At 40.7% G+C, this 23,060-nt stretch overlaps 1 protein-coding gene across 3 annotated transcripts in view; it reads left to right on the forward strand.

Annotated features, from left to right (window-relative positions):
- Positions 1 to 298: 298 nt before the first annotated feature.
- The window catches only part of CUNH8orf34 (chromosome unknown C8orf34 homolog), a 160,370-nt gene continuing 137,608 nt past the window's right edge, over positions 299 to 23,060 (forward strand). The window contains exon 1 of one of the 3 annotated variants that reach the window (XM_052704903.1): positions 299 to 812. In XM_052704903.1, coding sequence (XP_052560863.1) covers positions 744 to 812 — 69 coding nt within the window. In that variant the 5' untranslated portion in view covers positions 299 to 743. The remainder of the gene's footprint in view (positions 813 to 23,060) is intronic. The other 2 variants (XM_052704904.1, XM_052704905.1) reach the window with 2 other exon arrangements.

The following is a 23,060-nucleotide window of genomic DNA, read 5'->3' on the forward strand; positions in this document are numbered from 1 at the left end:
CAGTGCTTTAAGATTTTAGGATAATAGAAAAAAGAAGGAAAAGTGTTGGCCATCGTCCCCACACCCTTTCTGCCAGCTCCGTGAGCTGCTCCTCCGGTGCCGCTGGACACTCCGCCCGTGGAACTTCCCCTCAGGGCAGCCGGGCCGCTTCGCGGCTCGCCCACGACCCGCTAACTTTTCGCCTCGGGGGCTGACCTACAGGGCTGACTGGCGGAGCGCGAGCGAGCAGAGCCGCCCCCGCCTCCCGCCCGCTCGCTCGCTCGCTCGCTCTCCTCCCCTTCCCCCTCTCCCGCCTTTTCAGCGCGGATCCCGGGTGCCAGCGGCCGCGCTGGCAGAAGTCCCCGGCCGGCGGCTCGGGGCGCGGCGCTGTGGCGAGGGCGGCAGCTCGGAGCCGCGGCTGCTCCCGTAACCAAGGCGCTGTCAGGCGCGCACACACAGACGCGCAGCGCGAAGCAGAGCAGACTCGGGGCCGCCTTTGCAGCTCTTTCCCTCCCGCACCATGCTGTGCTCCAGGCAGCGCCTGCACGCCGCTCCCTGAGGGGACGCAGCCCGCCGCCGCTTGGCAGCCGGCTGCCCGCCCCCGCTCCCCGAGTTCGCTCCGTCCCGGGCACTTCGGGCTGTTGCCGCCCCATCGCAACGCCGTCCCCCGCTCCCAGTGTGGCAGCCCTTGGGCGGCGGGGGAGCAGCCGGGAGCAGCCGCCGCCGGCGAAGAGGAGCTCCAGCTCCCACCTCCGGAGCGCTTCATGGCGTCTCACCAGCAAACCAGGATCCAAGCCTACCTGGAGAAGAATAAGATCGGTCCTCTCTTCGAGGTAAGGCGCGCTCCTACGCTCCGCGGGCGGCTCTTCTGGGGGCCGTGGCCGCTGAGCGCCGGCAGGAGTCAGGTGTCCGGCCGGGAGGGAGCGGGGCTGGGGGCACCCGCTGCCCGCCGCGCACGTGTGCCTCCTCCGCATCCCGGGCCCAGCGCAGCCCCTCGCCTTCGTGTCTGTATGGAGACAGCCCGGAGCTGCGGGGCTCGATGCCCCGAGAGCCTCGGTGCTTACCCCTCTCGAGGAAGGGAGGGAGGGAGACCTGGCGAGAAGGGAGAGCTGGCCGCCTCCTCCCCGGGAAACCCGCCCTCCGTGCTTGGGAGTGCATCTGTCCTGCGAAAAGTCTGTGGCGATGGTGTTCCTGACGTTTTCGTTCGCAGTCCCACAGTCGGGAACATTATTTTTGCTGTAGGTTCTCCTTAGCGTTAAAAAGATGCGCTCGCTTGGATCTGTAGATGTGCAGATGTGTGTGCTGTACTATTTCTGTGCATGAGCTATGGGTGCTTAAAATTTAAAAGAGTATCAGAGCAATCACGACTATTACCATTTATCATCTTGTTTCTCGTGCAGCTTTTGCATCTAAATGCACATATGTTACACTCTGTCGGTATTATCCCAAGATGCAAGTCTCCCTTGTTCGGTATTTGGCTTGTGCTCAGTCAAACCTACTACACATGAAATCTCTTCTATGCTGGTTTATCAGTACAGAGAAAACAGTGGGGAAGATAGCCTGTTCCAGTACATGCTTGGGTCACCCTGCGTAAGAGAGGGTCTAGTTTTCTTCAAGAACTGCTATCTCCTGGTTAGATTTTAGATTTTGCATGGACTGGGGCTGTTAGGACAGATTGCGTTGGTTAGCTGTCAGAAGTGTTAGCTGTGTGCATTAAATAAATTCCTGTTTGATCAAACTGTAAGTGGATATCAGAGAACTGTTGGTGAGTTTTCTAGTTTGAGAATTCACAGAAACTGAGCCATTTGTGCTGTCCAATTTCTGAATAAAGGACATTCCAGTTTAGGCACTTGCTGTGTAGGTAACGGACTTGTGCATATTATGATGGGATTGAGTGCCCTGGGGCTGGTGAGAAGTTGGGCCCTTGACAGCTGTAATTTTCCTCTAAATGTTCATAAGTTAACGTTGTTCTACCCATTAAAATTCAAGCTAGTTACTTGACATTGCTCTTCTGTGCTGTAACCTAGTTTCTCAGTGTAGTGTAAATTGCTCGTTTCTACTGTTATAACAGTAGGATTCTTCAGTTACCAAGGACAGAGAAAAAATGAAATTATGCTTTCTACAGCATTTCATATATTGTTTGGTGTTTCACTAGTCACTGAGCTGTAAGGTATTCATTGTGGCAAGAGGCTGTGGAAAGCTCTTCAAGTCCCTTAAACCACGCAGGCTGTCCACAGGTTGTTACTGTGCTTCTCAATACCAGGAAGAGATTTATTTTTTAGGTGCAGAATCCACTTAGACCTCAGTAATAGTGAATGGATTTAAGAAATAAGGCTGAAGCATTCATGCAGCTGTTGAAAGTTTAGTCTGTAGCGCTAGGAGGAAAAGGATCATAATTCTTATGTCTTCTGCTTCCCAATGTCAGTTAACAGCTACGTGTATTTATCACTCTGATGTACTTTGTATTCTCAACTTTTTTTTTTTTTTTTTTTTTTTTTTAAAAGGTGTGGTTGATCTTGTGTCTCTTAGTAAGGGAAATACTGATTCTGAAGTTGATAGGATCAAAACCAATGCGTGGATTGAAGCTTACGCTCTATGGTAGTGTTTCTATTATATACACATTGCACTGCTCACTGTCAGTTATATTCCCTAACACATCAGTTCTTCATATCCATAAAAGTTCTGGTACATTGAGTGAGGAGACCTGTGTTTCATCTTTCATTCAGAAACAGCCAGCATTTTCTTCTACCACTTTTGACTATGATGTTAATTAATCGCCAGTTGTTACAGATGACAGCCGTCTTTTTTTGAAGAGTATTTATTTCCACATACCACGTTGGATCAGAGTAGACTTGGATTCAGTTTTCTGCCATGTTATTTGCTGAGTAGGTAGTGATTGTAATTGCTCAATACATGCTCCAAGCCAACATTTCAGGGAACATGTAAAACAGCATGGGGTAATTGAGGGCAATCACAGGAAAGAAAAACACAAAGAGAAAATGTGAAGACTTTTTGAAGTGAAAGCAAGGATGGTGATGCATAAACAGATCATACTGCATACTTGCATAAATGAATGATTAGGGATCAGGAGAACTTAACATCTTACATCTTAGATGGTTGTGCAGGCACAGTTAGCTGGTGGCTGAACGACTGGATGGTGTTCTAGAAATAAGGTATAATTCCCCTGCATTACAGTCAGTGGTGGTAAATGCCACTAGTTACTAATCAGTTGTTCTCCAGTAGTTTGCAGCTCTTCTGATAGTGTTTCTTGACCTGTACTCGTGGCCTTCTGTTACCATTGTTGTGCCTTTTTCTACTTCATTAACCAGTGGTATATGCCTGAGGACATTTGTTCCTTTGGACTTCATCTTTTTTTTCACCAGTGCTGTATTGTGCGGATGAATACAGTTTTATTTCCCTGAATTGTTGTATGATTTGACACTTAAATTGTCTTTCTGATTGGTGTGAACAAGAATTGTAGAAGAGCAAGTACTGACGTGATGCAAGAAGAGTGTAGGGCCTCCTTAGCAAGGTAGGAGTAACCTGACAAGTGACAGAGCACTGGCACCCAGGCTGCCCAGAGAGGCTGTGGAGTCTCCTCCTTCGAAAGCCACCTGGATGAGGGTCCTGGGCCCCCAGCTCTGGGTGTTGCTGCTTGGATCAGATGGATCCCAAGGTCTCTGCTAACCTCAGCCATTCTGTGATTGTGTGAAACTGGAGGAGTTAACGAGCTTGGGCTGACTCAGCAGGCGTCAGTCTCCTGCAGACTATCATTACCTGATGCCAAATAGTACAAGTTCGATCCTCTCAGCTGTGAATGGTAACACATTCACTTTTGACTCCAAGCATTTTTACTAGTTACACTCTTATTTATGGCTTAAAGGTAGGAAGGAAGGTGGGTGGGAATTGGTGTGTGCATCTTAGACTCTGTCAAAACAACTTCTATAGTTCAGTCCCATCTCCTCATTGAACATCGATCCTCTAATTCAAAATTGTTACTTTGCTGCCATTTCCTGTCGCAGGTGCTGAAGGATTTTCCAGGTAAAATTCCCTGTGAGCCTATAGGTGAAGTTCTAAATGACCTAGACCACGTGTGTGCCTTTAGTACTGACAGTAAGGTCTTAAGCTAACTCCTGCATTCTGTTGAGTGTCATGAGTTGGCTTATCCTGTGGTGGTTTTTCATGTGTGTGTGCATGTTTTTTTTTTGTCTTTTTAGTCTTTTTTTTTTTTTTTTTAAAACTTTGGAAGTTTAGACATCTTTCTCTAAGAGCAGCTGAGAATACTGTGATTAGACAAGAGCTTAGATTTGAGGAATGCCCTTTAGAAACGCCTCGTCTGGGATTTTTATGGCAACGCTTAGCATAGCACTACCTTGGTTTTTGTTTGGGTTTTTTTTTTTTTTAGTTTTTTTTTTTTTTTTTGCATGTAACTCTTGTAATTTAAAAGGAACTCTAAATCTGAATTATTACTGTGACGAAGACTTGCTTTTGTTTTTTTTTGTTTTTTTTTCCCATCTTTCTAAAATGTGAACAGGAGGTGTGTGCCTAAAATTGGCTGGGACAGAGTATTCAGAATCAGCACCCACTCATTTCTATCTGAGTGAAGTATTGACCCACTTTACATTTCAGGCATCCGATCCAACATATTTTTTTGTGTGTGTGTGTGTGTGTGTGTGTGTGTGCTAATAACCTCAATGAATAATCCTGATGTCTGTGAGTATTTGTGTATTTAGACTTCTATGCAACTGCATCTCTTCAGCATCCAATTGTACTGATGGTTAGTTTCTATGAATTTGAAAGCTAGATCAGCACTCTTCAGAACAGATTGCAATATATCTTCGAGAGAGAGAGATAGATTCAGTGTTGTGGAATTTTCTTATTTATAGAACCACAGCAAAAAAGAATCAAGTAGGTACGCTGTTGTTACGCAAGCAGAAGTCTGTAATTTCTTTGAGTTATAGAAAGCCAAAATAACTCTTCTCAAAATAAAGCTACCTAGGAGTTTCCTCCAGGTACTGTGGGCTTAGAACTTGAATTTTTATTATAAACAATATAAAGACTGCATCCTAATGCTCCTGTTTGGTGAATAGTCGTATTTATAGTGTGCCTTGTGACTGAATTAGTCAAAGCTGGGAATGAATTTTGGAATTTGGACCACATTCTGCAGCTGTGTTTGCCCTCAGTTCTTAAATACACAAATGCAGAGAGACGACTTAAGATTCCTCACAGTACCAAGTTATTTTTAATGTGCAGTGTGTTTTGGGCTTGCTCAAATTATCTTTTATTTTATTTTGATATTCTGTTTAATTGGTTAGATTCTTTCCCTAGCATGGAACAGTTTGTATTCTAGATATAATGAGTTTATTTGGGGAAGCATTTAGGTTCAGGCAGCTAGATGGAGCCTTTGGAAGTTTTTCAGTATCTCAACATCATGAGCATAATTTGAAGTTCTAGCTGGCTATCTAGTTGTCACTGCTTCAGAGAAGCCAATTTATCAGCTTTTCAAGGGAAGCCAGCAGTGATCTGGAAATGCCACAGTGTTACACACAGTTGGGGTGAAGGATCATAGATGTTTTAATCTTATTTTTTTGTCCCTTACTACAGCAGGATTTTGTGGTAGCCTTGGTGTGCACTGAGGAAAAAGATGGAGGAATGAAAGTCAAGTGGAAAAAATAATGCAGAGATATCCCTTACTTTTCTGTCTATTCATTATGCATGAAAATGGCTATCTTGGTAAAGTTGTCCTTAAGGGAAAACAAGTGAAATACCCTAATGAAAATGATAGACAGACTCCTTCCTGTTAACGAACGATTCAATGCATGATGGCTTTAAGCTTTTTGCTTGGATTTTGTGACCACTGAGGTGCAAGGTGCTGTCAGTAATCTGCCTTTGGACAAAGCATTCATAATTATTCTCTGCTTGGAATGGAGTTTAAGAAAAGAGTTCTTTCCTCAATTAACAGAACTTGCATGTTTTGATCCTGCTACCAGGTGATTTTTATGCCATTTGAAGGAACTTGGGTTTTTGTGCTATTTTGTGCTATTACTCCTTGGGAATTTGCCTGAAATTAGTCAAAGGTTTTAAAAAATACTGAGATGAGGTTACAGATATGGGTATACATTTGTGTTGTCACAAACATACACAATAGTCACATAAAGCTTGTTTTCACTGTGGTGAAAACATTACTAAAGGGGAAATTTGAGTTTTCTTAATGGCTTTTACTAAGTTCTTTCTGACACAAGAGACATAAAGAAATAAGAATTAAAGTGAAATTATTTGTCTAATAGTAATAAACAAATGTGAAGTACCGAATCTGAAATATGACATTATAAACTGAGAGATGTATAATAGCTACATTTTGTTGTATTAATGTTTAATGCTTTTAGACTCTTAAAATGACAATTATGTTGTTTCTTGAGATGGAGCAGCAGGTATGACTATATTACCATAAAAATAAATAGCTGTGAGACTGAGGAATAGTTGTCAATTGAGTAGGTTACCATCAAGGGCCAGCAGAGCCTTACAACTCAGTGCCAAGCACTGGAAATAGTGGTAGCTCATGTTTAAAATAAAATGGTGTCTTTGCTGTAGGACATGCAATGGAACAATGGGTGATTTGAATTTTTCTCTGACAATTTCTAGTAATGAATCAATCTGAACTAAAACAAGCCTATTACTGCTGCTCTTTTTTCTTTGCTTTTTATTGTGATATGAAGTCCATCTCAAGTTTTGGATTATATTTAGTGCATAGTATTAATTAAACCTGAGGTAAGCTCTTAAACTATTTTGTTTCTTTTGATTGAGTAATCCAATCTTTTGATGCTAAGGACAAATGTAAATGTCAAATATTAAATAAACAATTAAAAAAAAAAAGGCAATGGACTTAACTTGGTCTTTTTTTTTTTTTTTCCTGAATGTTTACTTTTTAGTTCCTGATATATATATATATATATATATATATATATATATATATATATATTTTTTTTTTTTTTCCAATTGTGCTAGGTCCTGTCTGGACTTAGGGTTGGCATAATCTCAGCCTTCTGGTTTTGGTTTTGGATCTTCTGGGTAGGAATACAGTTCTGAAAGGTTTGGGTGCACCCTTGGAGGCATTCAAGGCCAGGCTGGATGTGGTTCTGGGCAGCCTGGTCTGGTGGTTGGCAACCCTCCACATAGCAAGGGTATTGAAACAGGGGCATTGTGGTCCTTTTCAACCCAGGCCATTCTACGATAGTATCTTAGACTGAATTCCTTAGTAGAAATGTGTGATGCACCTTGCCTCTTCACTGTTATGGAGCAAATGGATTTGTTAGCCTCTTTATTTTGACATTGACTAATTAGATGCACGTAGAATGATACCTGTTAGTGTTTCCTTCTTTTAGAAGTGGTACTGCGTAAACTGAAAGATTTAAAAAATTGAGTTGGAAACATAATATTAAAGAGCATTTTCTTCTACAGCTGGCCTCTAATTTGAAGGTCTAATTAATACTCTTTTCCATTTTCATCTTTTCTTCCCACTTTTTCCATTCTGTTTTCCATCCTTTTAATACTCACATCTTTTCACTGAATGTTCAGTCCTCCAGTGGCCAAATGTGTTTCTTTATTCCTCATTATCTCTTCTCGTTGCTATTTTGCAGTTTTGTCTTGTTGCCGTGTTCCTACGTGATCTCCTGTAACCTGCAATTCCATGAAATACCTTCTGTACACCTTCGGTTTCCATTTAGCTTTTGCTTTGCAGGTTTTGCAGAGACAAAAAGGGAAAAGGTTGTCTGTTTTTTATTTTTTAATTAAAAAAAAAAAAAAAAGGTGGAGACTGATAGCTTGTTATTGTGGTTTCTCTGGTGATTCTTTCTCTACTTTTTTTTTTCTTTAAGTATATTAGTGAGGGGCAATAGATATGGTCTCGAGTCTAGAGATAAACTATAATAAAGACTACCTGAACTCCTTAATGTCTGTAATATTCTGATAAAAATGAGATGTTATCTGCTGTATTCTCTGTTCTTCCTATTGTACAGATAGATGCTTTCTTAGTTTTCTAGCTGTGAAATATGAGAGGGGGATATCTTCTCTACTAGTATGTGACATTTCTGTATGTAAAACCATGAAAAACAATTAAAACTGGTCTGGAAGCAAAACCATTTTCAAATAGAATTGGGGGAAAATGTTGGCATCTTGATCAAGGATGCGTACTGTTTCAGATATCACTGAAGGTTATGACAAACAACGACCACTTGATGAAAACAAAACCCAAACCCTACTGAAGGTGCCCAAGCCTAACCTGAAGGGGAACCTAACCCTAAACCTAACCCTAATCCTAATGGTATTGCCTAACTGTAAGAGGAGTCTAACCCTGTTGATGGTGTTTAACCCTAACAATCCTAATCCTAAGGAGAGCCTTATCCTAATCCACTTACAGTTCCTAACTCGAACTCTAACCTTAAGGGGACCCTAACCCAAACCTATATCTCTAAACCTAACACAAATCATAACCATAACTCTGTCAGAAATGCTCATAATCAGTAGTCAATGCTTAGGTAGAATTTACTATGAATCACAATTTATTTCATATTTTTGTAACAGCAAGCAACCTTGAGAAAAGATACATCAGATCAGAGAGATACAATGGTTTATATTTCCTACTTCCTGGTATGAATTCTCTTGCCTGTTTTCTCTCTGGTGGAGTACTCCAGGATTCACAGCCTATCTGATGCTTCTAATTCCCTCAACAGATGTGCCACCCCTGTTTGCTGCTTGGTGAACCCCTCTTTATTCTTCTCCTATTCTTTGTTATTTTTTTTTTTTTTAACTGTTATAGTATGCTGGGATAACCTCTTTTCTCTGTCTATCATTCAAACTACATAACTGGTTTGTACCAATATATTTCCTGTTACTTGAAAACGCAGGTCTTCTGTTCTGCAAGCAGGGATTTATCATGTATCAGAGCTCCATGGCACCTCTGTAGATCTCTTTGGAGTCATAACATCTTATCGTTATGCAAAAAAACCCATTTCTTTCCCAAATAAGCCAAGTCCCTAGGAGGAGTCTAACCCCAAGGGAAGCCTAACAATAACCACGGGGAGCCTATCCATAACCCCTAACCCTATTGGAAGTGCCTAATGCTAACCCTAGTCCTAACCAAATCCTTATCCTAATCCTAAGTTGGGTTTGACACAAAACCTACCTGTAACCCAAACCCCAAGCTCTGTTGATGGTGCCTAACCTTAAGCAGAGCCTAACTTCAACCTGAATGCTAACCCTATTGATGGTGCCTAATCTTAACCCTAAGGGTGGCCTAACTCTAAATGTAACCCTAACCATAGCCCTAGCCCTGAAGGGAACCTAAACCACTAACTCAAACCCTAACACTAAGAAGAACATAACCCTAACTCTATCGATGGTGTCTAATCCTAACTCAAACCCAACCCTAAGGTTAGCCTAATCCTGTTGCCTAAGCAGAGTCTAACCCAAATGCTAACCCTGCTGATGGTGCCCAAACCTAACCAAAATCCTAATTCTGGTCCAAAGAACAGCCTAACCCTACCTCTAACAACCCTAACCATACTGATGGTGACTAAACCTAATCCTAACTCTGGCCCTAGGGGGAGCCTTACCCTACTCTGCACTGGTGAGGCCTCACCTGAAGTGCTGCATCCAGGTGTGGCGTCCTCAATACAGGAGAGACACAGACCTGTTGGAGCACATCCAGAGGAGGGTCACAAAAATGATCCAAGGAGTGGAACACCTCTCCTATGAGGGCAAGCTGAGAGACCTGGAGCTGTTCAGCCTGGAAAACAGAAGGCTGCATGGAGATCTGATAGCAGCCTTTCAGTATCTAAAGGAGGGCTGTATAAGAAGGAAGGAGACAGACTCTTTAGCAGTGTCTGTGGTGATAGGACAAGGGGAAATAGTTTCAAACATAAAGAGGGGAGATTTAGGTTGGATATAAGGAAAAAGTCTTTTACAGTGAGGATAGTGAAGTACTGGGACAGGTTGCCTGGAGATGTCGGTGCGCCATCTCTGAAGACCTTCAAAGTCAGGCAGGATGGGGCTCTGGGCAACCTGTTCTAGCTGTAGGTGTCCCTGTTCAATGCAGGCGAGTTGGACTAGATGGCCTTTAGAGGTCATCTTTAACTCTAAGGATTCTATGATTCTATGAAGAATTAATTCTGAGATGTAGGAAAAGGGCACTATCAGATGAAATGGACACCTACGTCTTTAGCAAGGCCACCCAAACACCCATATCTACTCACAGTATGAAGAGTAATATCCTTTTAAAACTTGCATCAAACATGTTTTTGACAGACTTGAATTGAATTTAAATTGTGGTATCTCATGCCATGTTGGTTTCTCTTATGAGTACTCTGTTTCACAGAATGTCTATTTTTAGTTCCATCTAAAATGCTCAGTCAAGATTGGTAGGCTGGAGTTAGGACACTTCTCTTGATTTGCTCTGCTGTTATGGTGGGCACTTTTCTTTCACCATTTGTATACAGTGATCATGTTTGCATTAAATGTAGATTTTCCACTGAAACACTTCAGTTTTGAGCTTAACTTCAAATAGCTGTGTGAGAAAATGTGTTACATTTGTAGGAAATGCTTGTACAAAATGAAGAACACATGAACTTGTTCATCCGTAAGTAGAAGACTATTTTGTATCAGTCACCTCTTGCAAAATTTCTATCTGTGTAGAGAGTGGAAATTGCTACCTTCTTGTGCACTTATTTACATGACGGATTTTTCTCTGTCCTCTTTTTGCTAGCTCCCTGCAATTTTCAGTGAGTAAAATCACTCTATTCACACACCAGATTTCTCTAGTAGCTGGAACAATAAGAGAGCCTATCAGGCTCTTTTGTTGGTTTCTGGAGGAGCTGTTGTCTTGGGCCTGAATCATGAGAGTTTAGGACTTTCAGCTGTGTCAGAGCCTTCTTAATTAAATCTTCCCTTCCCTTAAAGCTTGTTTTACTGGAGTTGCTTAGTACTTGAAGCCCCAAGGTTCTGAGGCTGATCTAAAGACCAATTACTGCTGGTCCTGTTTGTCTTCATCCTTGTCTGCTCATTTCTAGCTATTTGTGTTCCAGCACTGCTGGTTGTCTCATTCTTATCACAGTTGTCCAGTGTGGGCAGTGGAAATGGAAGAAAAGGAAGACTGCCAAGTGAGGAGTGTTCCCATGGTTTAACTTGGTGGCTCAGCATATGAGCTGATGAGGTACACACCATTTGTTCAGGAGGGAAAATGTAAGTGGTCAGAAGGTGAGAGGAAGGAGAAGAGTGCAACTGCCTTCCTCTACCACACCAAACTGTTAGAGGGGTGTAGTGATCTCCCTTATCACTTCATAAGGTCTAACTACTCAGCTCAGTGTACAAGGATCTGAAGTTAACTTCACTTGGCTGTTGCCTTTTAAAGGTGCAATTCCTCAGAGGTGAGGAGAATATCATGGAGCCCAGCCTAGTTTGTTCTGTGAAGGAACAGCAGTGGGAAGTGAGTAACTAAATAATGAGGGAAGATGGCCCAATGGATTAGGGCAAATGGACCATGTGAGTACACTGGACGTGCAAGAGAGAATGGATGAGAAATGGGAGGGAAGTGCAGGATTCAAAGATTAATGCTCCAATGCCAATGTGCACTACTTTTCTTTTTCTAATAGTGTTAGTCCCTACAGTCGCCTGGACTCTGTTCTGTTTCTTATTTTTTCTTTATGAAAAGTTCTAGTGCTTAGTGCTTGTCGTTGCTGAGAGGCAAATACAAAAAAAAAATAATGTAGCTAAAGAAATGTGTATGCTTTGCAGTGTCTTTAGTGCTTGACCTTGGCAATACTGCTTGGGTATAGATTTGCCAGTTAAAGTGTCCTTAGCACTTTGACTAACACTGGTTGTTGTGTCAAAGCCTCCTTTATCAAGATTGTGTTGCATTTGATAGGTGTTGTGTCTTTGCTGATGTTTGTATGAGTGGGGAGGTAAACCAGTGATTGTGAAGAATTTCTCTGGTCAGTCATGTATGGCGAAGAAAGGAATTCTGGAAGAAACTGTAAGTTCCTTAAGTTTCTTTTAGTGTACTAAAGCATAAAAAACCTATTCCATATTGCTGGGATCCTTCCTAGAAGTTGAGGTAAGTGGAATCTATCTCTTCTGGAGATGTGGGAAATGATTTATAGGATTGAAAACAGACGATGCAGATGATGTTAGGAGAGAACCTGTGGAAGTAGTTACAGATTGGACAGTTAGAATAAATAAATTTTGTGAGGTAAATAGCTTTCTAGAGTTGAAATTTGGGGATGAGGTGTGACTAAGTTGTATTTGAAGCAAAAGAAAAAGAAAGAGGTTAGATTACTGGATTCTGTGACTGTATTTACTGGAACTTCTCAGGCTGAAATGTGTATGTGCATGCAGTCTGTGCACAGACACTCTGAAGCACTGGGAACATACCTGAGGATTCCACGTGTGCTGGACAGAGATCCTAATTGCTATAGGTTCTGCATTTCTGTCAGATGCTGCCTGCAGTAACTGCATGTACCCAGGCCATTTGGGCATGACATGCTCAATACACTCAGTGTCACCTGGATACTTAGGAAGGTAAGTATTTTTTAAATTGCTTTCCTTCAGGACAAGGCAGAAATGTCCAGAGAAACATAAGCTGAGGAAAAGGATGTGGTTTCCAGATGCCTAAGCCCCTTGGTCTGCTATCATGAAGCACTGCCCATAACTGCTCTGAGGATGAATTCTATCAAGACTAACCATGGAGAGAATGCAGGCTGCAGTTTGCTCAGTGGCTTTTTAAGACACATACTCTTGATTGATTTAGAGTCCCCAGGGAAAACACAATATTTCAGAGCTTCTCCTAAGTGTGCCCTAGTTCATTACAATGCCTGTAAATAATAATGCCTGGAGTCTAAAAAGTGTAGGATAGTGAAGCTATCTGGAGTCAAAGACTGAATTGGAGACTTACCAATATGGACTGAAGAGATGCACAGAGAGAACTAAGCTGGTAGAGCATTGGATTTAATTTAGATTTCTTATCCTGTGAAGCAAGAATGCCTGAAACAAGAAGACAGCAAGGGTGAAAAAGGAATAGAGGTAAATGAGAAAAGAGAATTTATTTGCTTACATGTTTTTCTGTGATAATAGAAAAATGATAAGAATGAAGTTGAAAATGAAGATCCGCTTAACATTCACTTAAACACTGAAAAAGAAAAAAACTCCTTTCCTGACTCCTGTCATAAACATGTGCAGGAGTTACATGGAGATGGTGATCCATTATTTGGCTTCTCTTCCTACTTGTGCCTTTGTTGTCCTGCATTGATCACGTGTAGTATTCTCTGCTCGTCTTTCCCCTTCCTTTATCTGTCTTATTTATCTGCACAAAGATTGCAAACTGCTCGGGTTCTTATAGCTTTCATATGGTTTAGGGCTTTTTACTGCTCAGTGTGGCCCTTCTGCTTTCTGTTTCCAGGGGAGATCTTTAGCAAGGCCAGCCAGACATCCATATATGACTGTTTAAGCTTTTTTTCCCAATTACCCAGTTTTCCCTTTACGTATGAGTCTGAATTTGAATGATATATGCCTTAGTTTCTGGCAGTGCTATTAATCTCATTAATTGGTGTCACACATTAAAAAAAAAAAAACAACAAAAAATCCTGTTCCCTTTTCTCCTATTTAGTGTGGCCAGAGCAATGAGAAGTCTCAAGACTGTAGTGCAGTCCATGTGAGCACATTGTGTTCCCACAGGCAGCTCTTCTATTGCTAGTGACCCTCTAATATGCAAGAGTAAGGCCTTCACTAATAACCAGGCAGACTTAGTCTAACGTTAAATTAATAGCAATCAAATCATCAGCAAGCTTTAATTGAACAATCACTGTCAGTGTTGGGAAGTTACTTTGCTGCGTCAAACAAACAAAAACATATGTGAGGGATTTGCAGGCATTGTTTTCTTAAAAAAAAAAAAGAAAAGAAAACAAGATTAATTATGCTTTGACTGTTATTAAAAATAGCTCTGCAATCCAAACCTGAGCATGTCTTCTGAAATTACCCAGGTCTCAGCTTTGAGAAGTGAAGTACTTCTTGTGCTTCCTAAGCTGTTGCAGTCTTGATGGTGGAAGTCTCTGGTGAGAAAAGATGAACTGAACTATGGTTAAAGGTACAATTCAGATACGTTCCCTTGAAAATTACATTTACTATCAACTGAAAGTTCTCAATCAGCACGGTAATAGTATCCTGATTTTAGCAGGAACAGAGTTGATTTTCTGCACGGTGTCTGGTATGATGCTGTGTTTTGGCTTTAGGAGAAAGAGTGTTGGTAATACAGCAATATTGTAGCTGCTGAGCAGTGCTGCATGGAGCCAAGGGTGTTTCAGCTCCTCTTACTGCCCCCCAGCCCCTTTGCTGACATGGCAGAAGTAGCTGGGAGAGAACAGAACAAGGACAGCTCATCCAGACTGACCAAAAAGGAGTGTTCCATATCCTATGACATCATGTGGAAACTATAAAACTGGAGGGAATTGGTAGGGGGGCAGCCACTGCTTGGGGCCTGGCTGGGTATCTGTCAGCAGGTGCTGAGCAGCTGTATTGCACATGATATTTTTTGTAAATAAATACTTATAATATTTACTATTATTTCTCTCTTCTGTATTATTAAATAGTTTTATCTCAACCTAAGAGTTCTACCTTTTTTTTTTTTCTTCTTCCTGATGCTCTTCCTCATCCTGTTAGGATGAGTGGGTGTGAGTGAATGGCCATGAGGTGCCCAGCTGCCTGACAAGTTAAACCACAACAAATACTTAAATACCTGGGAATGTTCTTGCAGCGTTTCTTGTAAGACAAGCTCCTCTCATCCTTTGTTTGTAAACTTAACCCAAAGGTCAGCTTGTGGATATAGCAGTTAGTGTCCTGTATAAGTTAGTGAGAGCACACTGACCAAGTGGTCTGTGGCAGGAGATACTCAAGACACAAATGGAGATTTCTGGAAATAAACTAGTTTGCTTTATATGCTGAAATTACCTTGTTTGAGCCAGAAAGTTATTTCAGTAAACTGATCCATGTAATGTAATTATTGGAACTCATAATTTCTTATGTCTTTTTAAAAATGTCCCCTTTTTACTGCCTATTTTTCTTTTAAATATTTACTCAGTAATTTCTATATTTTTTACTGCAGAGTATTAAAGTTATAAATATGACTTCTTTCATGCTTATGTTCTGCATAATGTAAAAATTGCTTTACTATTGTGATCATATGTATAGCTTATTTAACCTATAACTTAGGCTGAAAAGAGCATTCTGATTGTGTAAGCTGATATTTATTTAGCTGTCCCCATTATCTCATGTATGCTTTATGTGTGGGCATGCTATGTTGTCAGCTTTAAGCCTCTGCAACCAGTGCACTTGTCCTCCCAGAGGCTAAACAGAAGTATCTAACATCCCCTCATTTCAGGCACATTTTTGGCTCAATAGTGACATAGTTTGCAGTTCTCAGCTGCTGTTGATAGCTCATATGAAGGAGGTTGTTAAGATTTCTTACTTCAGTGAAGTGTCCATAAAGATTTGAGCATTCCAGGATCTTTTTAATGGAATGAATCATGAATAACCCATGAGAAAATCACAAAGGTAAAACTATATGACTGTTTCAGCTTTTTTCCCAATTACCCAATTTTCCCTTTATGTATGAATCTGAATTTGAATGATTTTCATTTTCAGCAGTGTTATACTGTGAGGTACAAACAAGAAGGATTCAATAATACTATTAGCAGTAGTTGGGAGCTTCACACTTCAGCTTATGTCTTCATGCATTATTTTTCATGTGTGTCCTTAAAATGTAAGATGCGCTGTTTTAAAGTCCTTCATAATGATGTGATGATGAGGAGGTGTAAGTAGATCTGAGAACGTAAAATGTATAGGCATCATTTTGGAAGACAGCGATTGATGACTGGCAACTTAAAGCTGGCTAGATATCTTTTTCTATTTTTGTTGTTGTTCTTGTTGAAAAGTGCTGATCCTTTAAATCTTTCAATTTACTGGACTGAAATGTTTTGTTAAAGCCAGCTGCAGTGTTTTTGGGATAGGCTGACTTTCAGCTATACTTCCAATTTGGCTGAACTGATATTCTTCTTGTCTCTTTAAGCTCCTACAGGCTGTCTCTGTGGCTTGACAATATAGAGAACAAAACAATAAATCCTTTGGGGAAAACATCAGCCATCACTATCAATGGCATTTATCCCATCCTCTCTCTTCATGGCTCTCTTTTGCATTGACCAGTAGTGTTTGCAAGCTCTAGGCCATGGGTGTCCAACCTCTTGGCTTACTTGGGCTGCACTGAGTGAAGAGGAATTGTCTTGGGCTGCATATAGAATATAGCGGTCCTTCCAAAAGTAATGCCTCCTTTTTATTTCCATGGGAACTACAACAGATACAAAGAGCACATATTTGATAGAGCACATTCTCAGCTTCAAGACGCTCATTTTCAGTGTAGCCACCATCATTTGCTGTGCATTTTTACCAGCAATGAACAAGAGCCTGCATGCTACACTTGTGAAATTCTGCACCAGAGAGGTGACAGTGACTGGTCACCTCCAGCTGAAACGCACCAGCCACCACCTCGCTCTGCTCTCATCTGCTCTTTGTCTCTGTAAATGTTCACCAAGCAATAATGAATGTCAATGATGCAATTATTTTCACACAGAGGACTTCAATAATACACTTTTTGCTTCAGATGCGCTCCCAGGTCTAATAAGTGAGCGTATGAAAATTTACCATATTATTACAGAAAATGGAATCTGTAAATCCCTGTAATTATAGGGTCTATTATAATAATCAAAAAGTTCTTTTTGTATCTTTTTACTCTAGATTTAATGGAACACTGAGGGTTGTTTTGTTTTTTTTTCTTCTGATATTCTCTAACATTAAAATAACTGTGAGATCCATACTTCTAAAGTACTTCCAAATTTCTGTTGTACTGAGCGTATTGTTTAAATCTGAAGCAGTAGTAACAGCTCTGTTGTCTGATGCTGACGTGGAAAAAGGTGGACTTTGTTTAGCTGCCTGATGAAGTTAATTTATTGCAGAGAACTGGGATCAATCCTTATTGGCGGGTTTTAGACAACCCACAATTTGTCATTTGAATTCTGAATTGTTCAGTAATCCTGGTGTATATCAGTAATACAGTGTATGGGAACTGTTGAGACACAGCCTGAGCAACTGTTTGATCACCTGAGGCAAGCACTGAGTCAGCCACGGGAGCACAGGTGTAGGCAATTCAGCTGTGTGACTGGAAGGGGTGGAGCCTGGCTGCACTTCTAGACCCCATTTAAGGGCTGACTGCCTCTAGGGAAGAATCTCTTTCTGGAGATTCCTCCTCTGTGGAGTCTTCCTTGTGAACCTAGATCTTTGGATACAGGTGAGCATTCCTTCTCTGCTTGTTTTCCTGTTTTTATCACAATAATCTTTCCGGCTGTAACACCAACTGTATCATATATGTGTGTATGTATACTTATGGAAAAAAGGAATGCTTTTATGTGCCTTCTACCAGATGGCTGATTTTAGTGGTTGGGTTTTTTTTTTTTTTGTTTAAGCTAGTACTTAGGCATTAATTATATGCCTTACACAAAAACTATTCAAATAATGACATTCCAGTTGAAAGACAGTCTTTATGAGTGTTAGGGAATATGCTTTAAGAACACTTGATTACTGTGATTTATATAAAACATAGTATGCTTCAGCAATTCAAAGTGTGGTACTTCTTTTAACTTTGGCTATTTTAACATAGGAAGTGAGATTTGCAGAAGAAAAACAAACAGGAAATGTACCCATTTAAAAATGGATAGGACTGAACCCAGTTATTTGCTGTTACAATTAAGGCACAGGTACAGGCCCAACCTGAAGCAAAGTCTGCAACAACCATGCAACTGTAGAGAATGTACATTTGGCGGTGGACTATCTCTGCTGTTAAATCATGTCCAATATCTCCTGTATGCCATCTCCAATGTTAAATAATTTCCAGTGTGGAGTACAACAGACACAGTATTCTTTCACTTCTGATGAACAGTCTTGCTGAAGAGAGATGCTATTTTTCTGGGCATAATTTTAGGACATCTCACCTGCAAGGAAGGAAGTGTCCTGTCTGAGGCAAGTGCACCTGTGCCTCTTTCTATGCAGAAAGCCTATAGGAATGAGTTCTTCTCATACATAGTACTTCAGAGGAAGAAACCTGCTTTGTAGTGAGCTGAGTCTGGAAGGGATGCAAGTAGGGGAAGAGACTGCTGTTTTTTCTGATGGTGATTAGACCTCTCTTTGATTTGTAATGCCACCCATGTAAATGCAATTTTGTGTTGGTTACAGGCTTATTTTTTTTTCTGCTCTGATTCCAGTAGGCAAACCTAAGTGAAAAAGACACTCAAATAATAATTCTATGTGAGATGGTGTAAATGTGTCTTTACATAGGGAATTGATGTTTGGATGTGGAAATAATTAATGTTCTGTCCTGATACAGTGTTCAAAATAATTTTTTTTACATCCTTCAGAGTTAGTATAAAATTGGTAATTTCTTACATGAATAGAGCTAAATGTTATTTAGGTAAGTTTTATTCTTATTATGACTACTGAGTCATGGTTGCCATCTTCTGTCCTTCTATGCCTTTTACTTCTTTGTTTCCTGGTGGCTTTTTCTGGCTGTGTATCAAGATGTGCAAAAGGAAGGTAATAGGTTATCCTTCCTATATGTAATTTAATCTACATCAGCTGAAAAACTCCATTATCACTGTATTTTCATCTACTGGATGCAACAGCAGAAAGGTACCATTCAGCGCTAGAAATTGTCCAGACACATTGTGCATGTGATTTCTGGTAGATCAGGTAAGCGAACAAGGGATCTAGAGGGATTGGCAGTATGAGCATGCCTTTTCAGAAGGTAGGCTGGGTGCCTGCTTTGCAAGTACAGATCTTAGTTCATAAGAGCAGACTGTTGGACAGCTTACTGTTTGTCTTCAGTAGGCCTTGAGGATTGTTCTGGCAGCTTGGAACATTTGCAAATGGAGACAGGCAATGACTGTACTTTCTCAGGGCTCAGGCAGAGCAAAGAACTTGCTAGCACTAGCAGGAGATAGTTTGGTAAGCCCAGAAGGTGGCCCATGGGCAGCTCTGCTCTCAGTGTTAATTTACCCTTCCCCTGGTTCTGCTTCTCTCATACTTGATTCTTCACTGTTCACATTACACTCTAAACCTCGATCCTTCTAGCCTGCACTGCTTAGGTCAAAATGGATGTGTATGTGGTGGTTCGTTTTTTTTTTTTCCTGTATGAGCCCCATCTTTAGTTTGTTTTGCAGTTTGACTGTGACAAGATATTCATTCTCAGAAGTTTCTCAGCTTTAAGCATGGAAATATCCATTTTAATTTGACTCAAAATGAAGTGATTATCCATGAAGGCTAAGCGTGTTACAAATCTGTCAGAACTTTAAAAATAACATTAAGGGAAAAAAGATATAATTAAGGCAGTTTCTCTGTCGTCTTGCTCGCTAATGAGGAAAGTCATACAAGTAATTGTGGGTGAACTGATGGATGATAAATGTGCATATGGAAGCAATCGCAGGTGGATTTTGCTTCCAACTGAACTAGAATTACTAATGTCTTCCAAAATGGGGCTGAAGTCATATTCAGCAACGCTGATACCATTGCAGTTTCCAGTATCAGGTGGTAGCATGTAATAGATGATAGTACATAAAAAGACAAAAGATCCCCTGGGGTATAGAAAAAATAAAAGGGTAAATAGTGAGCTTTTTATTGGTTATTACTTAGTAAACAAGGAGAATTTTGTAATCTTCATCTGCAGTGAGCGCAGTGTATGAGCTGTGTCAAACCAAACTGAACAGGGTTGTGCATTCTCAAATGAGAGTGCCCAGGTATCAGCTTGCAGGTGATTATTCTGTTAAGATGCATAGTATCTTGTGTTACCTGTAGAAGGCGAATCAGAATGACCTTTCTTGTAAGGGGGAAAAAGGATACACTTAGCTTCGAATCAGTCAAGTAGTTGCTTTTATGTGAAATAACTTCCTGTATTTTTAACGTGCGATATTAAAATATCTTTGTCATTACTCATTAGCCTTATTTAAGGAGCTTCAGCCCCATGTACAGTGCATAAATTCTGCAGATGTGTAAAAGAAACGTCTGTGTTCTGCTGTGATGAGACTGAATTTCCAGATTTTTCTACGGCAACAAATTCTGACCTTTCCAGTTCAGACATCTCTGTTGTATTGGTGCATAATAAGCATTTAGTTCTATTTAAAAAACTGATTTCAATATTGGTATGAAATCTTATGAGAGCAAGTCAATCTCTCTCAGGTAAATAAAAGGAAATTAAGATGCCTGTCTTGAATAGATATTCATCTATTCAGAGTCTATAAACAAAACTCGTCATTGGACTGACTGTTACCAAGAATAACCAACAAGAGTTGGTAATACTCCACATGACATAATTTAAGGAAGTTCTGAGCAGCATGGAGCATCTGTTGACATTGGGGTTAAGCTATGTTGACAGCAAGATTTGGTATGATCACATCTGTGTTGGAACTTCGCAATCCAGGACCTTAGTAAGTCCATTCTCCATCTTTTCTTGCTGAACTTGTTGAACTTGTTGACTCAAACTTCTCTGTGAATTATTTAAATGTTCTTGGTCAAGATTAAAAATAAAATTGTTTTAATGCATAGAAATAGCTGGTAACTTTGGCTATACAACTGGAAAGCAAAATTTAAGCACTATTTGGTATTTATCTTTTTAGACCTTTAGTAAACTAGGTGTTGTATAAATGCAGTGGTACTTGTAGAACACGTGTGAAAGACATTCAGTTGGCAGTTTCTAGGCAAACTTCTTATAGTGGAATTATCATCAGGTCAGAGCTCCACTGAAAATAAGGCTTTAATGTCTGAATGCAATGCAGCTTTTTTTGTGCGAGTGGCAATAGCTTAAAAATATGCCATAGTATTCATGCTTCTGTGGTTGCAGTTACGTGATTTCAAACAGGTCTTGAAAAGGACAGCAATGCAGCGGTCATGGAGGGTGTCATTCAAAAAAGGATGTGCTTTTAATAACAAAATGGAGAAATGTCTGTGGCATCCTTGATTGGTCAGTGACACTGTTAGACCCTAATACTATGTTGCTAGTACTTGTATGATGATCCAGAAACTCCACAAACAGAATAGAGCAGTGAGAACTAAACACAAACAAACAAAAAAAAAACATTCCACCCATCCACTCTCTTCTACCTTCTCTCCCTGAGCAGTACAGGGGATTGGGGAGCGGGAGCTGTGGTCACTCCATAACGTTTTGTCTCTGCTGCTCCTCCACAGTCACTCTGTGCTCCTGCTCCATGTGGGTCCCTCCCATGGGATGCCATCCTTCCCCAGCTGATCTCATGTGGGCTTTCCACAGGCTGCAGCTCTTCAAGCACTGCTCCAACATGGGTCCATACCACAGGGCCCACGTTTCAGGGCTGTGTGGGTCTCCATGGATAGCAGCTTCCCCCATTTCTCCTGGCCAAGGTTGGCTCCTCTCTGCAGGCTGGAGCTCCATCCCGGGACCTGCTCTGGTGGGGGTTCTTCATGAGCTGTGGCTCCTTCAGCCACATCCACTACTGCCCCATGGGCTCCTCCATGGCTGTGTGTGGAGCTCTGCTTCACAGTGGGCTTCTCCTGAGCTGCAGGGAACTTCTACTCCACCTCTGGACCACCTCCGGCCCTCCTTCTGCACTGTCCTTGGCTGCAGGGCTGTTTCTGTCATAGAGCACACCCAGCATTACTTGTGGCTCATGTCTGGCAGCAGCAGGTCCCTTTTGGAGCACCTGGAGCTGGCTCTTTTCTGGCATGGAGCAGTGCTGGGCTCTGCTTGTTGGAGGGACCCTTGCAGCCCACACTACTGCCTCCAAAACTTTGCTGCATCAGTGCACTGCACTTCATCACCTTCCTACGTCTGAGGCTGCTTGCCATAACTTTGTATGCAGGCCAAGTACAGGCTTTGTTCTTGCTAATCTAAAACTCAAAGGTACTTTCCACCTATAATCCACACAATCCAACACTATCTACTCACAGTTTTTATTTTCATTATAATTCATAGCATTCTACCCTATGTCACTGTATTTGTGTGAAAGCATGAGTTGAAGCTTTCTAGGAAGGCAAAAAAGCTTTTTTCTTAGGGTTTGTGTTTTTATGTGGATTTCTTTTAAAATATTTGTTACTATTTATTTTCAAAGCGCTCTTTAGAAGATTAGGATCTGCTGTCATTTAAAAAAAAAATGCTGATCAATGCTTGCTTTTTGAGTTTACAGTGTAGTCAGAAGTGGTCAGAGAATCCTTCTGTTTTTCACTTGCTTGGAGGCTGTGAGATCCTGTGTTCAGTGTCCTGTTAAGCCTGTAGATCAGACTTGAATCTCCTTGCAGGAGAGTGTTGGCAGACTGTAGCATGGTTATTCAGGCAGCTATTTTGAAAAAGCAATCTTGGATTCTGGTCACTTCCCTGTGATTGGCTTTGTTTGATCCTGAGGTGTTTGGATAAAATAAGTGTATTCCGAAGATACATCAGATTACAAAGGTTCGCTTTCAGTTTTTGTACCTGGAGTATTTTCAAGTCATACTAATGTTATCAGTACTACAGAAATTGTCAAGATCCAATTTTAGCTTTGGATAGCTAAGTTTTCCTTAACTCTTTGTTTTGATTCTGTAATCTTTTATTGGTCCATAGCGTTCCTAGTATAATCATTTATAATCCTGGAAGTCTTAAAATTATTATTTGAAATCTGGTAATAAAAACTTTAATTTTAAATGATTTAACTGAAAATTAAAAAGATTAATTCACTCTCTTCTAATAAGCCATGCTCCAAAAAAAAAAAAAAATTCCAAACCCATTAGATAAAAATTATCCATTAGGTTGTGCTTAAACTTCAGAAATAAATTTATTATAAACACACTGATTAAATAAAGTGGATATGTAAGTGCACAAACATTATTTTTAATTTTAAATTTATAGGCAGTGTATGATTGGTTTAATGAATAATTTCAAAACTTTATATTAAAGGCACAACCTAATTACTGCAATTGATGTGATTTCAGCTTTT

The sequence above is a fragment of the Tympanuchus pallidicinctus genome, unplaced genomic scaffold (genome assembly GCF_026119805.1).
Source record: "Tympanuchus pallidicinctus isolate F22 unplaced genomic scaffold, pur_lepc_1.0 scaffold5, whole genome shotgun sequence".
In the NCBI taxonomy this organism is placed as follows: domain Eukaryota; kingdom Metazoa; phylum Chordata; class Aves; order Galliformes; family Phasianidae; genus Tympanuchus; species Tympanuchus pallidicinctus.